Consider the following 23,113-nt stretch of genomic DNA (forward strand, 5'->3'; position numbering starts at 1 on the left):
AGAGCAGATCATGGGAATTTAAAGGTGGACACAGTCCCAGGGGATCAAATCATCACCCACAAAGCAAGACCATCACCACAAAGCAAGACTATATTTTAGGGAATCCCCTCCTTAAAATATATTCCCCTCCCATTGTATATAAGGGGCTGGGATGTTTTCCAAGTGAGGCCCCTGTGTCCTTGGTCTGACTTTCATCATCTTTCTGATTAATTTTAAAAGGGACGATCTGCCTTTGGGCTTTTAAGTTTGACAAGATGATCTGATAGAGGGGAGAAGCATTTCGGGTCTTCCTAGAGCTATTTTCCCACCACCCCATAAACGCTGGCAATCACCCTACTTGGTGATAAGGGAAGTGCCCCCATCGTGGCCTGCCTCGTCCCGATGCCTGGGAAAGAGTGGGTGGGAAGGGAGCTGAAGACCAGAGGCTACCAGGAGGACCCCCAGAGCCTTCCCAGGCTGAGGCCCACTCCAGCTGCCCCAGAATCCCTCCCTGCTCAGTCGCCAACTCCCTCCTCCACCTTCTGGCCTGTCTCTCATAGTGATGACCCAACTTTGGGGGGGGAAATCTACAACCACCTAAGAATGCAAACGTTTACTTCCGTATTTTTAAAGACCACCACCAACTGGAGGTTCTTCCTAATTGCTCCTAAGATGCCTACCTTCTCCAGGGAACTGCCTATGTAAATACAATGAAAGCCACTTTCTCCACCAAAGGATCCCCTCACCTGAAATCCCCATGCTGACCCCTGGGTGAGTGTGGCTTCTCACTGCAGACGTGTCTTGATGGCAGAGCCCTACCGAGTCTCTCATTCCTGACCAAAAGTATACCTCATCCACGGAGATCAGCCGGTTGGACAGGACTTTGGGGAATAAGTATGTTATGGTGTATAAGCTTTTTCAGGTTGTGGTGCACAGAGAAGTGGGCACAGATGGCAACTCATGAGCTTGTATTAAATCACCCCTTTCAATGTGGGACAGATATGATGTCCTATCAGGTTTAGCGCCTGGATGCCCTGTCCTTTCTATGGGTGTGGAGAACACAGACTTATCTTCTCAGACTCCTTGAATTTTATGGTCTTAGATCAAGGGTTTATTTGGGCTCAGTGATGAGAGAAGATATAAGAAGACCTGTTTCCTCCATGCTCAGAGTCAGCTGCAGCAGTGCCAACCAATGGAGGGCCTCTGCAGACCCACGTGGGTAAAATGAGTGAGGGGAAAACATTTCCTCACCTGTTGAATAGTCAAGAAGGGCTTTCTTTCTCTTGACCTAAAATGTAAAATTCACACTTATGAAAAAGCATGGTGTCCTGGCCTGTGATAGGCTGTGTCTCCTTCTGTCTCCAAGCACGGCATCCTGGAAAAATCAACTTATTTCTAATCTTTTGACTTTCAAAAGTTAATCATGCCATAGGGTAAATGGTTCTTTTAGATCCACAGCAACCAAAGAAGTGGATCGATAGCATTTCTTCCCATGCTGACAAGAGCCATGGCCCCTCTGTTACAACAGTGCCAAACAACCTCTGAATAACCACCCTGGCACGTCACCATGGGTGAGGGACAGAATTATCCAGCAGAGGACAGGATCTGACGCTTGGCCTATGTGATTTGGTGGTGTGGGGCAGGGCTTTATGGTGGGCTTACTACTATAAGAACCTGCAACCCCTCATCCAAATCCTCCCAAGTCCTTTAGACTCAGAGGAATAAACTCATGTTACCTGTAGGAGTTTCAATGGGGGTTATTTTCACGTAGCTGAAGTAGGGCAGTAACTTGGGTCAGCTGTGGGCCAGGAAGCTCTGGTGTAGCCCAGATCTGGGCTGCAGCAGGGTCAGAGAGTCTCTTGGCAATGCCTTTTGCAGTTTGGGAGGAGGTCACATGGTATGGATGGTTCTCCCACACCACAATTGGCTACCAGCTACCAGTGCACAGAGGCATTGGACCCAAGTTTGTCCCTCTGTGACCACTGACCCCTCTTCCTCTCTGCCCCAGCTCTTGCCTGCCTTCCCACGGAAACAGGCTCAGACGCTTCTCTACTGCTCAGATCAGCCACTCACAGTGAAGCAGACTGGTGCACATTCTCTTATCCCTTTTCTGTGTCCTATCTGAGCACAAGGGCTCAATTAGAAACTAATCCATTATCTAAAAGCTTGGAGCTCATGAATATTCATTTTCTCCAATCAGATACCAAACTTTCAGTCGATTTTTATGCAGAGCCAAATAAAATACTCTCTCACCCTCGTGGCCTGCGGGTTTGTCTGGACTGCATGGCTGTTTCTACAGCACTTGGTGCTAGTCCTCCAGCCTGCAGCAGAATGGACAGCATCCTTCACAGGCGAGGGAAGAAAACAACGGTCAGGTTGATGCAACCCTTTCCCAGCAAACCCATGCCGAGATGAAACAGAACTGAGTAGGGGACATAAGCTCTTCCTGCCTTATTAAAAATCTCAAAGGGACTCTGGGCTGGAAACTCACTATTTGCTATAGAAGATAGTGTGGTTCCTTGCTTCTGTGCATAGTCTTCCCTCATTTGGGAATAGGAAACCCTTGTCTTTCTGGGAAGTTCTTCTTTGTTTTGAAAACCTAACTCCGCCATCATCACTTTCAGGAATGTGCCTCTGGCCCCCAAAGAAAACCAAGTGTTGCTTCCTTATGCCACCCCTCTGCACTCGCCTGTTCTGTATTGGTCTGTGGGCCTCCTACTGTGAGTTTCTTGTGGGTAGGAGCTCTGTCCTTCCTTCACACCGGCACCAGGACCCAAGCTCAGTGCATGTTTTCTAAATACACAAGGAATGAACAGATTGGCAAATATGAGGTGGACTCGTGGCACAATCCCACGGATGATGCTCCAGCAAGGCTCCGACATTTTCACCTGAATGAGGGCTTGCTAAGGTAAAGGGAATACAGAGCGTTTGCCAAGTACGGAGCCATCAACAGACACCTCTGAGCAACGATGACTCTCACACAGAGCTGCTCCGGAGGTCACGTCCACTCCTCCCTTTTCTGCCGCCTTTTATTCTGGTAACCATGACTGCTTCCTTTTAACGTCAGCATCATGTGTAATTCTGAGCAGCTGCTCAACAAATCCTATGAAAGGATGAATGAATAAATGGAAACCTAGTTTTTAAAGAAGGCATCAGAGGATTGGCTTTTAAAGGCATTTCCCATATGACAGATTTTTTTTTTCTGAGATGTCAGTGCCCCGTTGGGTTGTCCATCCTAAGACAGGACCCAACCAGGAAGCAGAGGGGCCCTAGCAGTTGGGAACCCGTGCTAGGTTTTCAGCATTGGGTTTTCCTTGGCCATGTCAGTTTCCTTCCTTTTCAAGAAATAGCCAACTGTGGATGGTGTTTCCTGCCCCAACCGGAAGGCTCCTGCCTGTCTTGTCAGAGGACCACATTCACAGGCCACCAGGAGTTGAACATGCATCAGTAAAAGTGGACATAGGTAGTTTCCTACCTTCATTTCAAGTGCTAACATTATGCAGTGGACACTAGTCTTAGAAATGGTTCATGGACTAAATCACCTTCAAGAATTAAAGTTGTCCATTCATCAGAGATTGTTAAAGAGAAAGGGCTCAGGACTCAGACTGACCCAAGTTCAAATCTAGACTTTAGGTTTTTCTTTTGGGAGTTCAGTTTCCTGGTGATCAAATGGGAATCATGTTATCCAACTCACAGGATTGTTGTGAGGCTTACAGGGTGTCATGTATGTGAAGCCTGCACAGTGTCCTTGGACTTGAAATGCTCAAAAATGGAAAACTATGGTCCTATGGTTAAGAACTTCCAAAAATATTTTTACATTAGTCAGGACAAAAAAGAGAAATTTTCTTTGAAGACACTGTGCTTTAAAGAGAATGGATTGTCTAGGAGTCAACAATGCTCATGAATCAATGCCCCATAGAAGATCATGAAAAAATAGTGTTGGATTTAAAACAATAGCTGTAGCTATGACCAGGCCCCAGGACAGACAGAGTGACAGGGCTGGGGACACCCAAGCATTTCTCTGAGCGCTGGTCCAAGAGGATTAATCCTGAAAGACACATTTCTGTTTCTCCTTTGATGGACCCAGAATAACTTGGATCTGGACCCCCAAGGAAGCCAAGACTAAGATGCCAGTTCTCTGCTCTGGAGCAAGTGCTCTGGGTTTGAGGGAAGGTCAGGGGACACCTGGCTGCTGGACAGGAATGAGGCAGGTACAGTGCATTGCTGGGTGTGTCATGCAGAGCTAGAAAGGCAGCATCTCCTGTGCCACCTTGATCCTCCTTATACAACGCAAAGCCAACGGAGGATTTAAATTTCCCCACTTTTCTGCCCTGAGCATGAGATAACATTTTCTTATGCTAAGTTTGGTTTTAGTTTTGAAGCACTTGAGATGCACAATACAAACAGGTCAAGTTCCTGGCTTCTGATACTGATCAGACCATCCCTGATCGTCAGGCTGACTTGGCTTGCCCTCACATCGGCCAACACCTACAGCTCTTCTATTCATCGTTCAAGTGGTTCCATGAAGACAGCTCAGGGGTAGTGCTCGGGGAAGTGCAAGCTAAGCCATCAGCCTTGGGAAGAAAGGTTAACTTCTATTGGCGGGGACAGGTCAACTTGTCTCGTTACTTTGAGCAACAGGGTAGGGACCCAAAATGGACAAGAGAAACAAGATTTCTCAATGCGGCCATATCTCCATATCACAGAGATGGGCCTTCTGGGAAGAAATGGACCTTACTCAGGGGAAGTCTCGACCTGTTTGATTTAGTCTGAGCCTGTGAGAGCTCATAGCCCATTTCTTGCCTTCCTGCCCTGGGCTCAGATTGGCGGGCAACGTCCTGACAAAGGTGGCCCACAACTAGGCAGTGTTGTGAAGTGGAAAGAGCACTAGACTGGGGGTCCGAAGACCTGAATTCTAGTGCGGACTCTGCCGCTAACTATCTGTGTGACCTTGGGCAGTCACCTGATTTCTCTGGTGTAACTGTAAAATGAGGGGTTGGTCGGGTGATCTCAAGTTCCCCCTCTGAGTGTGATCCCGGGTCCTATTCTATCCCTCCTTGGCCCTGTGCTTCCAGGGACAGAATTGGGAGAAGGGGAGGGGAGGAGGGAGAAGATGCAAATGGGAGTCCGTGGGTGCCACCGATCAGGACTCCACTTTCTCCTTCTTTTTGCTCTTTTTCAGGAAGGAGGGGGTTCGGAATTTCTTTTTCTTCTTGGAGGGAGACTTGGAGGGCGAGCCCTCTGGGGACATGGGACCGCTGGTGACTGACTCGGTTTTGTCCTTGGAGGTATCGACGTCCGTGTCGGCGTTGGTGGTCATCTGGCTCAAGCCTCTGCTGAGGATTTCCTCTGCAGTCTGCTCTTCCTCCCTCCCGTTGACCACCACCCCTTCTGGCTGGGCTGTTTCGGGCTCAGTGGTGGCTTTGCTTGTTTCTGTCTCCTTAACATCTTCTAGAAAAAGAACAAAAGACATGACCGTAAGATTTCATTCAGATGAGAGTGTCCACCTGGGAAAAAAAAACACTTCCGGTTCAGTCTAGAACAATGGTTGGGGAGGCAGACTGACATGGGGATGCAGAACAGGGTTCTGAGGCAAATGGGAGGACAAGGCTGTCATCCGAACACTGCACCCCTTTCTACAAGGCCTGCTCCTACATCCTAGGTAGGACAGTGACCCTGGACTCTTGTCTACACACTGAACAGACATGGAGGTCAGAACACGGCAGGCATCCCAGCAAAGACTCAGCTCAGGACATTTCTAGGCACAGAGCTAGGAACACACACGAGGGAGGAGAGAGGCTGATGGAAGGAGGGAACGTGTCCTGGACATCTTAGGGGAGGCATCTGAGAATCGCTGAAGGCAGAGCAGTTTCACTAATAAAACCATGGAGGTTGCATGTTGGTTTCACTTCTTACACCAGGCGAGCTGCCTAGGAAATATGGAAAGCATCTTCCCAAGAGGCAGAGAGGAGAAAGCTGGGAGGATGGAATTCCCTGAGTGGTGTGGACCCTGCATTTCTATGATACAAGGGTTAGTCATAAGGGATCCACCCATCTAATGGCACCCGGGGATGACCAGGTGCCATGTGCAAGGGCAGAGCTGCTCAGACCCCAGGAACTAAACCCTCCAGTGGCCCTTCCTCCCCTCCCCACCCACATCCCACCCTCTTTCCATGCAAGCTTTGGAATGCCGGCTCAAGAGGGAGGAGGGGAAATGTAAAACCACACACTTTGAGAAGTAGAAGGCACCGTACTGGTCGTCTGGCTTCCTCCTTGTTTATAACTAAAAACTGAGCAAAGCTGTAAAACGGTGGGTCGGCCTCGGTTCACTGACTTCTAGTCCAGTGCTGTTCTCAACCCAAGCTCAAAGGAGCATCCGTGTGTGGCTGTGTGTGAGCTCATGTGAGTGTGTGAGTACGTGTGGTGTGAGGGTTAAAGTGAGCTGCATGTGTGTGGGGAGTGTGGAGTCTAAGTGTGAGTGTGTGTGGAGGGTGTGGCGGGTGTGTTACCCCAAGAAGTCAGCTCCGCAGGATCCTCCATGTGGGAATGTGGGCTCTGGGGGAAGGGATAGTGAGTGTCACAGAAGTGGGTGGAGAAAGCGTTCTAGAGAAGCATGGGGTTCTGACGGGTGAATGGGGACACGTCTGGTTATGTGGAGGGTTACATGGAAGATGGAATTCCCTGAGGGCTGGAAGGGGGACCTTAGGACAGTTAGGATGGGCTGGATTAACTGCTTGGGCAAGATCTCCTTGTAATGAGGCCTATTGTAACTTCTGAAACCGACAAGTCGAAGCCTTCTCCCAGACGCCTTCTGGAAGACTCCCTCCTGGCACCACAGACTCTGGTCCCTGGCTCCCATTCTTTCCACTGCCCAGCCCACGTCCTCTCATCATCCAGCTGCCCAGTTCTCCAGCTCCTGATTCCTATGGCCCTTGCCCAGCCCTCACCTCTGCCAGGAATTCCTGTGGCCATCACCTGGCATGCTCCTGAATGCCATCCGTCAATCTGGACACAACCTTCTGTCTATCACTTGTCCCCATTGTACCTGCCATTTAGCCTCCTCAGCCTCCCAGTCCCTGCTGCCACCCCAGCCTGATTTCTGCTCTCTGGAGGGCCCTTCTCTCCCCTCTCTGTGTCCACAACCTTCACCTCATGCAGTGAGTCAGCTTGATTGTTTCATCTTCCTTAAAGTCTTTTCCGATCCCCATTTCCACTTCTGGGTCGAATTGACCACTGTCTTTGCTGCCTCCACTACAAGAACTTTTAATCACCATAATTATAAAACTATTAGACCTGGGTGATTTTTTTATGCCTATCTCTTCCTCTTCTGAACTGAAATAAATTTGGGCAAGACTATCTAATTATCTATGTAACTAGCTCCTAGAAGATACTGAGAAAAATGGCTGTGGGAGTCCATGAATAACTGAACGCATGAGCAAATAATGAACATGTGAATGGATTTATACTACCCAAGGCAATGCCACCCCCTCATTATATTTCCTGTCTACTCCACCCTGAGCTTTCTAAGGATCCATCATGTAATGCCACCCAGGTGCTACACTTCCCGACCCTCCTCGTCTTCATTCCCAATTGTCCTGGACCCTTGCAACCCCTCCACCATGGCTCTGCAACTTAAATCCAGAGACTCACGACAGGTGCCCACTTGAATGACACATAAGGATATATTCTCAAGCTTGACCCTTGGTGCTCTTCAAAATGACTTTGGGACTTGTTTTTTAGCTTCACAAATACAACTGTGGATCAGAGGGGCTTCCACTTTCTGTTCTAGTGTCATTTCCTGCCTGGCGATGACGAGGATTCTTACTCTTCCTGTGCCCTTCATGCGTTCCCCAGTTCCCCATCCATTTCCCTTCCCACACCTGCTCTGCCATCCACCTCAGCTACAACCTTGGCCCCTGGTGAGAGTCTTGGTTTACATCCATGTTCTTCTCACCATGTAGAAAACAAGGGCCACACCCAGTGTACCCACTCTGACCTCAGACAGCTCTCTGATGGTGAATTGTTTTGGTGGGTCGTGGCAAATGAAGTGTGAGTGGAGAAGCCAAACTGAGATTGCCACTCCCTCAACTACAGGGACAGAGACCACTTGAGAGTTCTGTTGGCCAAGAAATGAAGCAGTGGTACAGGACTCCAAAAACATGTATGGGTCCCTGAAAAGCATCAGGGACTGGCTCTGAGAGTCTAGACCCTTCCTCTGTTAGTGATTCAGGGAGTTAAGTTGGAGAGTAGGCTGGGAGGGACCCCGAGAACTAGGTGCAGGTGGGAGTTTACCTTCCAGCATCCGCTAAAAAGCATAGACTTTCCTGAGTGCGGTGCTTGGGACTCTGGGAATAGGGGATGATGGGGGAGGCAGAGGGTGGAAAACTGGGGGCTATGTTTAAGGATGGATAAGGTAGCTGGAGAGAACAAGGAGTAATTCAGAGAGCACATGATTGGGAGCAAGACTAGACTCAGAGACCAGGTCTACTCCCAGACCCCACAGGGCTGCAGGACAGAGGGCTGAAAGACTTCCAGATTCCGAAAGAGAAGGCAGGCTTCTGTAGGAGGTGCAAAGCCTCCTAGATGCTCTACTTCTCAGACTTGATTTCTCATTATCCCATAGTCTCCATCCACTCGCTGCCTCTTGGTTCACCAGTGTCCCTTTGATGATTAATTCTACAAGTCCACTTGACTGAGTTAAGGAATGCCCACATAGCTGGTAAAACAATCCTTCTGGGTATGTCTGTGAAGGTGTTTCTGGAAGAGATTAACACTTGAATCGGTAGACTGAGTAAAGGAGTTGTACCCTCATCAAATAAGGTTGGGCATCATCCAATCTGTTGAGGGTCCAAATATAACAAGAAGGTGGAGGAAGGTGAACTCTCCTCTTGAGCTGGGACATCCTATCTTCTCCTTCCTTCATACACTGGAGACCCTGGTTCTCAGGCCTTCAGACTGAGGGTGAATAAAGCCACTGACTTTCCTGGTTTGCCAGCTTGCAGACACTCAATCATGAAGCTTCTCAGCCTCCAAAATCATTCCCTAGTAAGTCTTCTTTTATATGTCTATATATGCCCTATTAATTCCGTTTCTCTGGAGAACCCTTATACAGTCACCTCCCAGCAATGTCTTTTCTCCCTGCTTCCTGGCTACCATCTCTGGACAGCCTACCCCACTACTATCTGCCAATCCAAGTACATATGTCCCCAAAGTCTGGCTCAAGACAGCTTGTGCATCTGCCTGGTATTTGACAATGATCTTGCCCTCTTCTAAACCTACTGTTCACATATTCATTTTGCACTTGCATGCAGCACTCATCTTTTTTAAGACATCATTTATCACCCCAGTAGACCATTCAGGACAGAGACTGTCTTACTTCTCTGGCAGCCATCATCATCCAGCTCAGTGATAACATGCTCAAGCCTTTTTCCAGGTGAGACCAGATGAAGGTCAACTGAGGATACCTTGCTTCTCTTCAGCAGCCAAATCTTCTGTGCCCATGCACTGGAGTGAGGACATGGGGAAGGAAAGAGGCCTCGCCTAACTACAGGAGCAAGGATGCCTTTCCTCACTGGCCTAATGAACCTGGCCTTCTAACATCTCAGGGTCAAATTCCACGATCCCTGGCCCCAGCCCTGTTAGGTGCAGGACAGGCTGAGTAAGTTGTCTGCAGGGCATGCCAAACAAAGTTAGCTGCAGGATGACCTGGCCACTCAAACCCTCTGTCTGGTTCTTTATCACCTGTTTGCTTCAAGCCAAACTCCCAAGCCACCACTCAAGGCCGAACACTTAACCCCCTTGTGCCAACAAGGCAGCTTGCAGACCCAGAGACCCCATTAGATTTGGGCTATAAAAACTCCCTCCCGCCGGGCCCCACTCTCTTGCTTTCTCTGTCTCTCTCTTGCTCTCTCTCTCTCTCTCTCTCTCTCTGTCTCTCTCTTGCTCTCTCTCTCTCTCTCTCTCTCTCTCTCTCTCTCTCTCTCTCTCTCTCTCTTTTCTCCTCTGTTGCACTGCTGCAATAAAGATCTCTTGGTTTCTCTAAGTGTTGTGGTCACTTTTCTTTCAAGCCCCGCAACTAGAATGGCCCTGTCTCTGCAGGAGGATGGACACCAGAGGAAGGGCCCTGAAGCAGAATTTTCTGATTTGCTTCTAAACTCGGGGTCAACCAGACAAATCATCAACTGTATCCAAAATGCATAGAAAGTTGGTGACTGCCATCTACTGTTTTTGTTTTCCTGCTGAGAAAAAGCTCTTCTTCTGTATAAAGAACCAAAAGAAAGGTTCATAAAAACCTTGAAATAAACATCTGTGGTCTATGCCAACACAGAGCTGACTGTGTAGCAGCAATCAAAACAGCCCACAGGGTGTTCAAGGGACAGAGCAGGGGAGCCAAAGAACAAAAGCCAGAACTGCCCCATGGCGGATCAATAAATTGGATGCTGTCCACACAGAGAGGTTTGCAATTTTTAAACATCAGTGAAAGAATTGCAGAGAGCCTGTGAAAATACAGCTTCCCTGTATTGTCTCCATGATAAGACTCTGAAACAGATGGTGGGCCAAGAAATTTATATTTTTTAACAAGTCCTTAGATAATTGTAGTGCAAAAGACCCATGGGTCACACAGTGGGAAACATGGGTTTAGAATGGCATAGTTCCTTCCACATCTACCCCCCAACAAAGGGCTGAGACAGCACCACTGATAGGAGAGAAAGTAGAGCTTCTTATAACCAGGGGCAGGTGGAGTCTCTGTGACTGCCACGCATGCTCCACAGCCAGGACACAGAAGCTCCCCTGGACACCCAAATATACTTTCAGTGTGTGGTACAGCTGGTGTGCAAACACGGCCCCTGTGAGTGATGCCTCCAGGTATTCACGTGCTTATGTAGACCCCGTCCTCCCTGAGTCGAGGCTGGCCCCATGGCTCACCATAACCACTAGAATATAGACAAAGTGCTGCAAAACTAGCCTCATGCCAAAGACTAAAGTAGGACTAGAAACTGCTGCTTTTATAGTTTTGTATAAAGTCCAACGACCCTGAGGGAAACATACAGAAAGGCCACATGGAGAAGCTTGGGGGCGGGAGGAGGGAGAAAGGAAGAAAGGGTGTGTGTGTGTGTGTGTGTGTGTGTGTGTGTGTGTTAGGAAGAGGGAGGAAGGGGGAAAGAGACCCAGACACACCAGTGTCCCGGCTGAGTCCAGTTTTCTCTTGGCCTCTGCCAAGGTACCAGACATGAGTGCACCAGCAGGTAAGTTCCAGCCTAGTCAAGCTCCCAGCCACATGCAGCCCCAGCCGATGTCATATGCAGCAGAGGAACCATCAAGCTCAGTCCGTCAATCCACAGGAGAACTAATTTCCATAAAACCCGTTCCTATTATGTGCCATGATTTAATAATTATCTAGTGCTACCCCAAAACTCAGAGGCTTAAAAGTCAAGTCAGATGTATTAGTTCTCACAATTCAGAGAACATGGTACGTAATAAGACCTAATTTATGTAAATACCTTACAAAGGACTTTCATGTTCCTTAGGTTCTTTTATCCTGGCAACAGCGCCATGAGTTAGGAAGAGCAAGCATTTGTGCTGTTCCCCCATCTGCAGTGTTTTTAAGTGACATATTTAAGATGACTAAATTATTTAGTAGCAGAGCTGATGGTGTGATGTCAAATACAGGACTGTGTCTTTGCTGGCCCAGTCAGTGGCCCTGAGGGGTTGCTGGAGGATGGAGTTGGCAGTTGGCAGTCAGTCAAGAGCCAAAGAGAAGATGGCTCAGATGGCCAGATGTAAAAGAAGAGGATTTGAAAAGAGTCTCCTTCAGAGAAGCTGATGGAGTAGGAATCTGGGACACAGATAAGGAGTAACACTACGGTAATTCGTGGGGATTTAAGAGCACGGTGACAAATGGTTGTAAAAAAACACTCCTGATCTGACTGGCTAGCTAAATACGAGAGTGCAGATGCCAGCCTGTCTGCCCTGAGGGACTGGCCACCCACTTCACACTGGTCTCCCCACCCAACCAAAGCTCATGCCTTCATCATGCAGGGTCTGCTCCAAGGTAGCCATGCTTCTCAGCTCTGTCGGTGGCACGGATGTGTCTTCAGAGAGACTGTGACTCTTCTCACAACTCGACCTCAGTGTGCCCTCCAGGGGCACAGATTTGGACCAGAGAGAATGAGGAATCCTGCCACAGTGGGTATGATGACAGATGTTGGGGAAACAGTTATCCCATCCATCACACACCCTCCTGCCTTCCGTCCCTTCCAGGAGCTGATAACAAAGTGCTACTCTTTGTCCCATTCCTACCATGAGCCTCTTCTCCAGCCTCAGATTTCCTTCCTACAACTGGTACACATATCCTCATAGGTGCTGAGGGCTCTAATCAGGCCCAGTCTTCTGTGCCTTCCCGTGAGACAGCTCCCTTGGGGCTCTCAGGCTCTGGTCCACAGCCCTAGAAGAGGTCACCAGCTCCTCAGAGGTACTCATGCATTAGAACAGAGGCGGAGGTGAGCTCCTGAGGGCCACGAGCACTCTACCACAGGGAGAGCTGCCCCACAGCCCTCACCGCGGATGCTTGTTGCTTCTGGGTGTGTGTGCTCTGTGTGTACATCTGTGTCTCCCTCGGGGAAGCCTAGTCTATGCATAGTGCAGGTGGAACTGGTCATGAATTTTATATCCAGAAAAACTGAGGAAGGCGGGGGTGTGAGTTGCAAAAGAAAAAAATTGGGAGAAATCTATTTCTTTTGAAAAACTCCTCCCTCCCCCATTGCCAGTGTTGGAGTGAGTTAGTAAACAGCCTTTCTATACTTACTACAGAGACAAGTATTCAGAATCGGAGGAAACTCCTTTGATGAAGGCACAAATGGGAAGAGAAAGGAAGACGTTGTGGAGACAGGTTGACAACATGACACCATGATGAGACACAATGAACACAGACCACTGGGGACATCCACTTGGGGCCCTGGCCTCAAGCAGATGGGTTTCCTCTGACAATTCTGGGCCTGTGCTCGAGGCAGCGACTGGCTTAGGGGGGGACTCAGGGGTAGGCTGGGGAGGGGATTCTATCTGAGTCCACATGTGTGGCCATCTACCCAGGAGAGAGAAGATCCCAGCTGCCACCCTGCTCTCTGGATGGCAGGGCAGCCTGTCTGGCAGTGTCTCTGGGAGACTCGGGGGACCCAGGGAGGAGCGTTCATATCCTGGAGTGATTCCAGGAGCTCATTAAAGACACTTTTATGATTTAGGGACTTTAACAGTATCAGTGTCTACCATATGATATTCTTATTCATAACGACTAGATCTTACATTTAAAGCATGATTTTATTCTTTCAAAGTATGTCTTCATCTATACTTCCTTTACACATGCAAGAACCTTAAATAGGGAAAAAATAATAATAGCCCCATTTGGCAGACGAGGACATGGGGGAACCTGCTGGTTTGATAGAATTAGCAGCTTAGATGTTATCAGTTAGCAGTTCAGATGGTTCTAGAACTAGGTTCTCAAAACTACTGTCTCTCTAATGAAGTGGTTCTCAACCTAGTCTATGTTCTAGATCCCCCTGGAGAGCTCTTACAACTCCAGGCTTCAGGCCTTCCCATGCCCCACCCCACCCAGGTCCTCTAATTTATAGCTGCTGTGGGTGGGATCTAAGCCCCAGTGAAGCGGAGAATGACATCATCAGCCTCACCCTGGGAAATGCAGAGTCTCGGGCCCTACCCCAGACCTAATGGATCAGAATCTTCATAGTCCCTATGCACATTAAAGTCTGAGAACTGGGCTAGCATATCTGCAAAATCCCACTAGCCAGCTGTGTCTCCACTGCAGTTGAGGAGACTTTCGTTCAGCTTTACTTGGCAAGGCTTAAGCTGCAAGGTGTGTTGTCAGAGTTTATGAATGAAACAAACTGAAAATTATTCAGATTTCCTAGAAAGAGCAGAGGGGAAAGTTTTTCAAATGGTGTGTGTTGCGGGGGGTGGGGTATTACACCTGTTGAAAGGCAGGTGCCCAGTGTGCCTAGCTGTCCTGCCATCCACGCAGACACCTCTCCCAGCTTGTGGATGCTCCCCCCACCCCCACCTGCTCAGCTCCACTCACCCTCTGCAGACTTGGAAGGAGAGACCACAGGGCTCTTTGTCTCTGCCTTCACCGGGCTCTGTGCTGGGGAAGCAGGTGCTGACTTTTCAGGTGAGCCTGGCTCTTCTGTGGCAGCCTCCTTCTCTCCTGAAAACACAGAAAAGCACCTCAGCACCGGGATCAAATACTGGCCAGATGGGTGGAGAGAGAGGATGCTAGCCACGCTGCCATTTTCTAATTGGTCATCATTCCTCCTGGCGGAAAATGAACCCCCTGGCTGAGGTCAGCCAGAAGCTCCCGCTCCTGCTAAGCTTTTATTTCTGCTGTTTCCTTGGGGAGGAAAATGGGAGAAGAGTGATCTTGTTTCTTTCATCAGAGCTTATGTACCAGTGCAACAGGTCATTCCTGAAGGGACAGCAGAATGCCCCCTCCTCTCTGTCCTGTCTCTGAGGAGGACCAGCCAGATAGGCACATCCATGGGCAAGCGCCAGCCCCAAACAAGCACTGACTCCCTTTAAAAACACCCGTGATTTGTTTGTGTGTAGCTACTTTGTTAACTCAGCAAATTTACATGTCCTGTCCAAACAATCCCTAGGGATAACAAGCACCATATTTTTCTGTTCTTCCAATTGGTCCATGAGAACTGCAAGCCAGCCAGGCAAGCTTCCATTTTGTGCTTTGGAAGAAGGCGGACCCTGGGTGAGGAGAGGTGGTGGAGGAAAACGCTGCCCTGGTGAATGACAGCTTACCCTAGTGGACACTGCCAAGGGCTGAAGTATGTCTCAGATTCCGGGTGTTCTTAAAGCAAAAAAAAAGGGACGGCTCAATTTGGCTGGAGTGGGGAGGGTGGTGGGGAGGCTTTCTTGGCTGGAGGGGGATTTGAGAGGGAGCTGGCAGTATTGATGACTTTAGATCAGGCTAGCAAGAAGGGAAACAGTGCCAGGAGGGGACACAGGCATGGACCAGGGCACGCATTCTATCACATATCTGGGAGTCAATATGGAGAGACGGGTTTGAGTGAAGACTCTGAAATTAAGGAGGAGTTAGAAAAGACATAAAGGTGCCAGGCTCAAAGGCTTACATCAGGCCTGACGGGTCATTAATGATAATTATGACTCTTATCTTATTCCAGCTAATGTTAAGTTGGTGTTTGCCAACCTAAGCCATATTTACAGGCACCATTCTGAGCACTTTATACAAGCTAACTCTTTATACGGAGGTGAAAGGGCAAATGAGGTCATGCAGCCACCATGTAACTGTGAAGCACAGAGCAACAGAGGCATTACTGGGATTAATAAATAAGTGGAATATTATTTGGTGATGGGGCAGGAAGTCCTCCCTGGGTGGTCCTGAGCTCTGCCCTCTCCCCTGGGAGATTTCCAAGCCATGGTGCCCCGGGGTTACTTACCATCCAGTTCTAGTTTCTTCCTCTCCACCTCTTTCTTGTACTCCTCCAGCTCCTGGTCGGTGAGTTGGCTGAAGGGGTTGGGCACCGTCTCCTCTGAATCATCTTTGGTATCCGCGTCACCCTTGGACATCAGCTGGCTCTCTGTCGACTGAAAGTTAACCACAGAGTGTGTGTCGCTCTCTGAACGCCGCAGATGGGGCCCAAGCCAGGGCCTCCTTTCACACTCAGGTGGCTGCCAGCAGTCTTGCTAGCCATAGCGTGGCATGCAGCTCCTTGGAAACAGCTCAGGGCCTCGTGGTAGGGCTTGTTCATTCCTCCCCACTGCTACCTGATCACCAGACCCAGATTTTGCAACTGCCTGGATGAATAATACAGGGAGGCCACTCTTTGCCCCTGAAATAAAATCAAAGGATGCTCCCAAGCAGGAGGAAGATGCACCTTTATTGCAATCCCTTCTATGGACACTTCCAAGCCATTACTATGTAAATGTACAGTCAGTGGCCCAAAGTCAGTAGGCAAGCCCAAGCCTAGCAGGCAGAGTGTTGGCTTGAGCAAGCTTCATGCCAGCCATTCCCCACCAGAGCCCCTGCCCACCCCCCAACAGCAGTGCAAACCCAACACACAGCAGTAAACACAGCAAACACAGCAGCCGCAGCATTCTTAGTCCAAGCTATGAGTTCTGTTTTGCGCATGGTCATAGGTTACAAAGGGGCAAAGGTCCTGAGTCTCGGATTTCCAACCTGCAGGTACCTTCAGGGACACTGGCAAAATCGCTCCATTTCACCACCCCTGTGAGACCCTCGGCTCTAGAGAGCTAATCAACCAGACATTGTGAGCCTCCGGAATCCTTTGGCTACTCTTGCCCAAAATAGGGACTAAAATCCAGACTCCATTGCCCTTTGTCCTAATTGAGCATCCTCATCATGGCCTTTAAGAATGCAGTGCTCTGGAGCAAAAGAAAGTGAAGCCCAGGGGCACTGAACCCAGAGAAGCCAGGTCTTCTGACAAGAGGCCCAGGGGGCTCCTTCCCAAAGGGAGGCGGAGGTAGGCCTATTGCAGGAATCAGAGTCAAAGGAGCCAGATTCTAAGATGAGGGACTCAAAGGAGAGCCCCTGGTATAAATGGCACAGTTGTTTTTCAGCAATTTTGCTTGCTGTATTGACCTTTCACCTCCCCCAGAATCATAGGCTATTTCCATCCTTGACCCTGTGGCATGTTCAGTGTTCTTCATGTGGCTGAATTCGGGTGGGTGGGAGTTGGATGTAAGGATGTAACATACACACTTCTCCTTGCAGTGAACCCCCACCTTGTGGGCTGCTGCCTGATCTAAAACCGTCACATCATCTCAATTTTCTTTGTAGAGAACATTTTCTGGACTTCCCCACTTTTTACTAAAGAAAATTCCATGCCCATTGCTGCCTTGCCTTGAGCAGCAATGACTTCAAACAAGCCAGAATTCTGAACTTGCTAAATACTAGACAAGAAAGATGTTGTTCTAGCTCAAGCACTCAAGCACCAAAAAAATGACTTTGCCAGGCACTGTGGCGCATGCCTGTAATCCCAGCAGCTTAGGAGGCTGAGGCAAGAGGATTGCAAGTTCAAAGCCAGCAGCAACTTACTGAGGCCCTTTCTCAAAATAAAAAATAATAATAATACTGAAAAGGGCTGGGGATGTGGCTCAGTGGTTACGCATCCCTGGTACAAAAAAATAAAAAGAAAAAACACCAAAATAAAACAATGACTTTATGCTTTCTTAACCTAAGTGGGGTTGTGTGGGCAACTGACTGCCCTTCCTTCCCTTCAGGAGCACACACCCTGTGTCCAGGCCCTCTGGGGGTCAGGAGCATCTTCCCAGAACTCTGGCCAGATGATGCCATATCCACACATAGAGGTCAGAAACACTCAGGGCCGTGCAAGCCTGGTGCACCTGAGAGCCACCAGCCCTCCACAGGGTACTAACAGAGGCCTGAGCAGGGTACCAGGGTGGAAGGTACGGAGCTGGCCAGCAGCACTCCTAAGAACAAGCTGGACAGCAGCTTCCCTGCCCAGTGCCTGCAGAGGGCAGGTAGACACTGTCTTCCCGGGACCTCACAGCCCCCGTGAGTGGACCTCCATTCTGCAGCAAGAGCATGGATGCCCAAGAGCACAGAGGAGGATGGGCATGAGGACTCAGAGGTCCTGCTGCCCAGCCCCAGGCACCAAAGCCCCAGAAGGCAAAAATGTCTCCCCTCCAGCCAGGGGCGGACTCTGCTGTACCGGGCTTCGGCTCTTCTCAGCAATGACGCTGGCCAGGAGCTGGGACTGAGGCCCTGCCGACTTCACATCTTGCCGATTTTGTTCTCGAATCTATGTGGAAAGGAGAGAAGGAGGGTGCGGCATCAGAGTGTGGAGCTTGCCAGGGGGCCTGCTGGGATCCAGTGTGGTCTGTGACTGGAATCTAGAAGGGCCCTGCAGGGTGAGGGAGCCCGTCCCCTGTAAGAGAAAGTCCCCAGGTCTGTTCCCGAGTGAATTCACAGTTCATGTAAATCAGAGAAGCAACTGTGAGGACAAGAAGAGGGAAGGGGACACAGAGGGAGGGTCTCAAATTTTAATATTCCTAAGAAGCCCATGAGGACTCTGTTTTAAATATAGATTCCTGGCCCTCCCCACACCTACACCTACTGAGTCTGAATCTTGATGCGGGGTGGAGGTGGGGAGGTGCAGTGACCCAGGAATCAGACAAATGCTGCAGGGAAACTCAGCCACAGGCTGAACACTGTTCTGGGCACTACTGGCCCGTGGGCAGCCACAGCTCCAGTTTTAAAGTAACATTAGAAATATGAGTGGATTATCAGGGGAAGGTGCAGAAATAAATATCAAGGTTCTCAAAGTCTTAAAAATAAGACAAATGGCATAAAATGTATAGAAACTCATGTAGTGGGTGGGTCTTGCAGACATACCCAATGAGCAATGCCCGCAGCCCGCTGTGGGAGGGGCTATCTAGGACTCTCTTGGCTATCCATATATGGTAGCTTCTTTCTTTTGTGGCACATCCCAGGTGCTGGTAAGGTGGGCATGTCTGGGAACTCAGCCTGTGTTTGCAGGACTGAGGTCCCCTTGTGGGAGGGGAGAGAACGAGGCCAGCAGACACCACCTTACCTTGTTCCTCATGTCCAGCACTTCTTGGGGGTCGGTGTAGAGAGGCACAAATTGGTTGGGGTTTTCAATCCGGATTGGCATGCCACTGCTGGATTTCTCCACCTCATCAGCCTTCATCCACTGCACGAGGCAAGGCCAGGTGGGTAAGATAGAGGAACAGGGCCCACAGACCCTCCCCAGTGACCCGCCCCTCGTGATCTGCGCCCACTAGTCTATGCAGAAGTTCAGCAGAATTATTCATAGATGATCTCTCTTCTTGGTCCTCTTTGACGCTGTGACAGATGGGTGACAGATGACCTGGCTGCCAAAGAAGGCCTTAGGTCATAACAAACACTGGAGGGTAGGGATCAGAACCTTGGTAACCAGCTTAGACAGGCGACCACTTGGGTTTCAGCATTAAATAGCTCAATCTGAGTTTCAAGGGCTTGGTGGAGAGCTATTCTATATGGCTGCCAGGTACTTTAATGTAAACAAAAAATCAAATTGAGAGTCTGTGTGTCTGAGAGAGAGAGGAAGAGTGGGAGTGAGAGGGAAGGTAACTTAATACGAGACAAGCCCCCTGACCTCCTGGCTTTGCCTCAAATTTACAATTGAAATGTTGGATATTCACCCTGGTATTTCCCAGCAGCCCCCTTTGGACATGAGACCAAGAAGTAAAAAAAATCAATTGTTCCAGGGGAGAGTAGCCTAGTCCAGCTGCCCTCTAGAGAAATCTACCCCTCAGACCAAAAATTTAGCACAGAGATGCAAGAAAGAGGTGGTCAGGCCAGGGGTGGGAAGTGTTGAGCTGTTGTTCTCAGAGGCCCCACAAGAAGCCTGAGAGGCAGCTGCACAACCTTGGGCACTGGGGCCATTTGTTCTGCTCCCTTATAAAGCTCTTAACCCCCACAAATGCAGCACCCCCCACCCCACCCCAGCCTGTTCTGGCTTCCCCCTTACTGTGGTCTTGGGCCGGGGGCTGCCCATGCTCCTCTGGACCTCGTCAGCCACATTGACCCGCAGGTAGGTATTGGGCGTGTTGAGCCAGCGGGTCTTCTCCTTCTGCTGCTTCTGGGCATGCTGTCGCAGGGCGGGGACAGGGGCACCATCCTCCTCAAACACAAAGGCAGTGACTGTGGCTGGGATCTCCACCTCACTTTTGTGTTTGGTTTTCTCTTGAACAAAGGGGTGGCGGTACGGGTAGCCTGTTCTGTAGCCCTAGAAAGGACAAAAATAGAACCACTCATTATAGAGGAGGAAGATCAGAATATGTACTTGTGTTTTTGAACACACGCACGTGCCACACTTTGCCCCATTCCACTTATAGACTGTTTCCACTTATAGACTGTTTCAACTCAAGTTTCCATAAGACAACCTAGGTGTGGCCATTCTCCTAAGATATTTCAGAATTGTTTGCTCCTAAGGGTCTCCAATCAGGACTGAGAAAATTCCTAGGACCTTGTGGTTCTCGGAGTATGGACACATACAACTCTTTATTCACACAGAGTCCCCAGTTTCATCCACTCTGGTGATTCTCAACCCTGGCTGCGCACTGGGATCACAGAGGGGCTTCAAAAAATACTTGTGTCTGGGGCCTTAATGCAGAGCTGTGGACTTGACGGGACGATTGCCTGGCTTCGGCCATGGGAGCATTAAAAGCTTCTCAGCTTATTCTAAGTCACCCCTCCCTTCCTCGACTCTGAAGCTTCTGAACTCCTCCTAGAGTCCTAAGATTGGACTCAATAACATTTTTGTCTCCTTAAGCAAGACCACGTCCCCACAGGCAGAACTGACCACAGATCAGTGGGAACAAACACTCCGGAAATTTGGCATCTGCCAGAGTGATATTTGGCTCTCCTTGTCTTCTTCTTCTACTACTTTTTAAAATTAAAATGACATTAAGGTATTTCCTGATTATAAAGAAAATATGAGCCCATGAAAAAAAATTAAGCAATATAAAAAAATGAGGAAAAATGTGAATTTCACAAAAGATAACCACAAAAATTTTTTTCTGGTCTTCTCTGTATACATATGTGGGTATGTGTACATTTGATTATTAGTAAAATTGAATAGTTTTAATTACATATAGTGGCCACTTGAAGTCTTCCTTTATAAATCATTATGCTCCCAGCTCATTTCCTGTTGAGCTGGTTTTCCTTTTCACACTGATACATCTCTTTTAACACTAAGAGTATTAATCTTTGGCTGTCAGCTAATGTCGCAAACATCTTCCCCCTTCATTTGATGTTCAGCTTTGTCTATGGCAGGGGAATGATTTATCAAACTGCAAGTTTTAATTGTCTCATGGAATCATACCTGTCAATATTTATTCTTACAATTTCAGACTCTTGCCATGCTTGACAAGGTCTATCCCAATGTTTTTAATACCTCTGTGAATTCACTTTTGTATTTAAATTTTTGATAACTTGGGATTTTATCTTATTGAAAATAATGAAGCAGCCATGTTCTTTCCCACATGGCCAGAAGTCTACCTTTTCTCACTGATTTGTACAGTGCCTGCTACCTCTGTGAATTTTCATGTATTTTGGGTTTATTTCTGGATTCTCTAAGCTGTCACAAGGGTTTGCTTGTCCAAACTGTTTAGGAACTGCTCAGTTACTAAAGCTTTATCCTACTTTACCATGGGGTGGAGCTAGTGTCCCTAATTATTTCTTTTTATAGCATTTTCCTAGTCATTCTGAATTTCACATTGAAAGTATTTTTTATGTCCTTTTCCCTTCCCTAGTTTTTGACAGAATCACATTCAGTTTGTAGATTGATCTTGGGGTTGTGACCTCTTTACCTATGAACAAGCATAAGTTATATTTTTTTCATCGATTTCAACTTTTCTGATGTCTACTGTTAAAGTTTTGTGGTTTCCTTTAAATGAGGTTTGCTTAATGTTTATGATTTTGTTGCCTTTGAGAATACGATTTTTCTATTATATCATTAGCTATTTTGTGTGTGTGTGTGGATGTGTGTGTGTGTGTGTGTGTGTGCGCGCATGTGTGGTGCTAGGGATCAAACCCAGGGCCTTTACATCACACATGCTAGGCAAGTGCTCTATCACTAAGTTACATCCCTAGCCCCCATTATATTTTCCAAGTAGTTAACATGAAGATACAAAAATTAATGATTTTTGTATATATTTTCAAAACTGACCACCTTAAAATACCCTCCTTATTTCTAATTTTTTAGTTGATTTTGGGGGAATTCTCTAAGCAGGTAAGCATATTATCTGTTCCAAATAGTCATCTTATTTCCTTTACAATATTTATGCCTCTTATTCTCATATCTCACTGCCTGGGATTGAGTTCAATATTATTTCAGAACAATATTAAGTAATTGTGCTGAAAGTGGGAATCATTGTTTTATTTCAAAGTTCCTTGGAATACTTCTATGGTTTTACCATAATATTGGCTCTTGTTTTGAGAAAAATCATTTTAATCATGTTAAATAAGTATCTTCCAGTTCTAACTGGTAGATAATATTTTTATAAATTGATATTAAATTTTTATCCATTTTTTTATATTTATTAAAATCTTCAAAAAGGTTTCATCCTTTGGCCCTTCAATATTGGGAAATATATTTAAAGTCTTATAATATTCAACCATGCTTGAATTCTGGGAATCAGCCCTTACTTAGTTAATGGGTGTTATTATTCTAACATTATGTTCTATACTACTTGTTAGTTTTCAGGCAACATTTTTCATCCATATTCAAAGTAAATTAGTCTGAATGTAATTTTTATGGCTTAGCATCTGTTATGAATATTAGGTCCTCCAAAAGCTCATGTGTGAGAAATGCAAAAAGGCTTAGAGGTGAAATGATTGGGTTATAGGAGCCCTAACCCATGCCTTAACCCCATGCCTTTGGGGCATATATTTTGTATCTGGTGAGTGGAGTCTCTCTGCTTCCTGGCCATATCCTGAGCCATTTTCCTCTGCCATGATGTTCTACTTTACTTTAAGCCCTTAGAAATATAGTCGGCCATCTATGATCGAAGACCTCTGAAATCATGAGCCGCCCAAACATACTTTTCCTCCTATAATTGTTCTTGTCAGGTCTTTTAGCCACAGCAGTGAAAAAAGGTGACTAAAACAGTATCCTCCTTTCACTCTTCTTTGACACCATTTAAATAGCATGAGAATTGTCCGTTTCCTAAAGGTTTGAAAGAATTCCTGTACAAAACCATCTAGTCCTGATGCTTTATTTAGATGGAGATTGGTCAGTGCACAAATGGTAGAAAGAATTGTATTTTCATTGTGGACTGGACCTTTCATCATTACAAAGTGACCCTCTTGATCAATCTGGTAATAAGGTAAAGATGACTTGGAGGAAATGAAGGCAAGAAGAAGAGATTTAATTATCATAATGGCCTTGACATGATAAAGGGGGCCTGAGGAGGTAGCAGAGGGAACAGGGAAAATGAACCAGATGGAAGTGCTAGGAGGACAGATTTCATCTTTTCCGTCTCTGAGCAATCTAAGAGGTTAATGTCTCCTGCAGCATTTAACCCCTCATTTTAAGTGCTTTCCTCT

The 23,113-nt window shown here is 47.6% G+C and overlaps 1 protein-coding gene across 1 annotated transcript in view; it reads right to left on the reverse strand.

The window, feature by feature from the left end:
• Positions 1-3,820: 3,820 nt before the first annotated feature.
• Positions 3,821-23,113, reverse strand: part of Add2 (adducin 2) — a 48,838-nt gene continuing 29,545 nt past the window's right edge. Inside the window, exons 11-16 of the mRNA XM_027934301.2 lie at positions 19,533-19,790; positions 18,594-18,713; positions 17,712-17,801; positions 15,456-15,603; positions 14,069-14,194; positions 3,821-5,430 (exon numbers count right to left, since the gene is read on the reverse strand). Coding sequence (XP_027790102.2) covers positions 5,123-5,430; positions 14,069-14,194; positions 15,456-15,603; positions 17,712-17,801; positions 18,594-18,713; positions 19,533-19,790 — 1,050 coding nt within the window. The 3' untranslated portion in view covers positions 3,821-5,122. The remainder of the gene's footprint in view (positions 5,431-14,068; positions 14,195-15,455; positions 15,604-17,711; positions 17,802-18,593; positions 18,714-19,532; positions 19,791-23,113) is intronic.

The sequence above is a fragment of the Marmota flaviventris genome, chromosome 14 (assembly GCF_047511675.1).
Source record: "Marmota flaviventris isolate mMarFla1 chromosome 14, mMarFla1.hap1, whole genome shotgun sequence".
Classification (NCBI taxonomy): domain Eukaryota; kingdom Metazoa; phylum Chordata; class Mammalia; order Rodentia; family Sciuridae; genus Marmota; species Marmota flaviventris.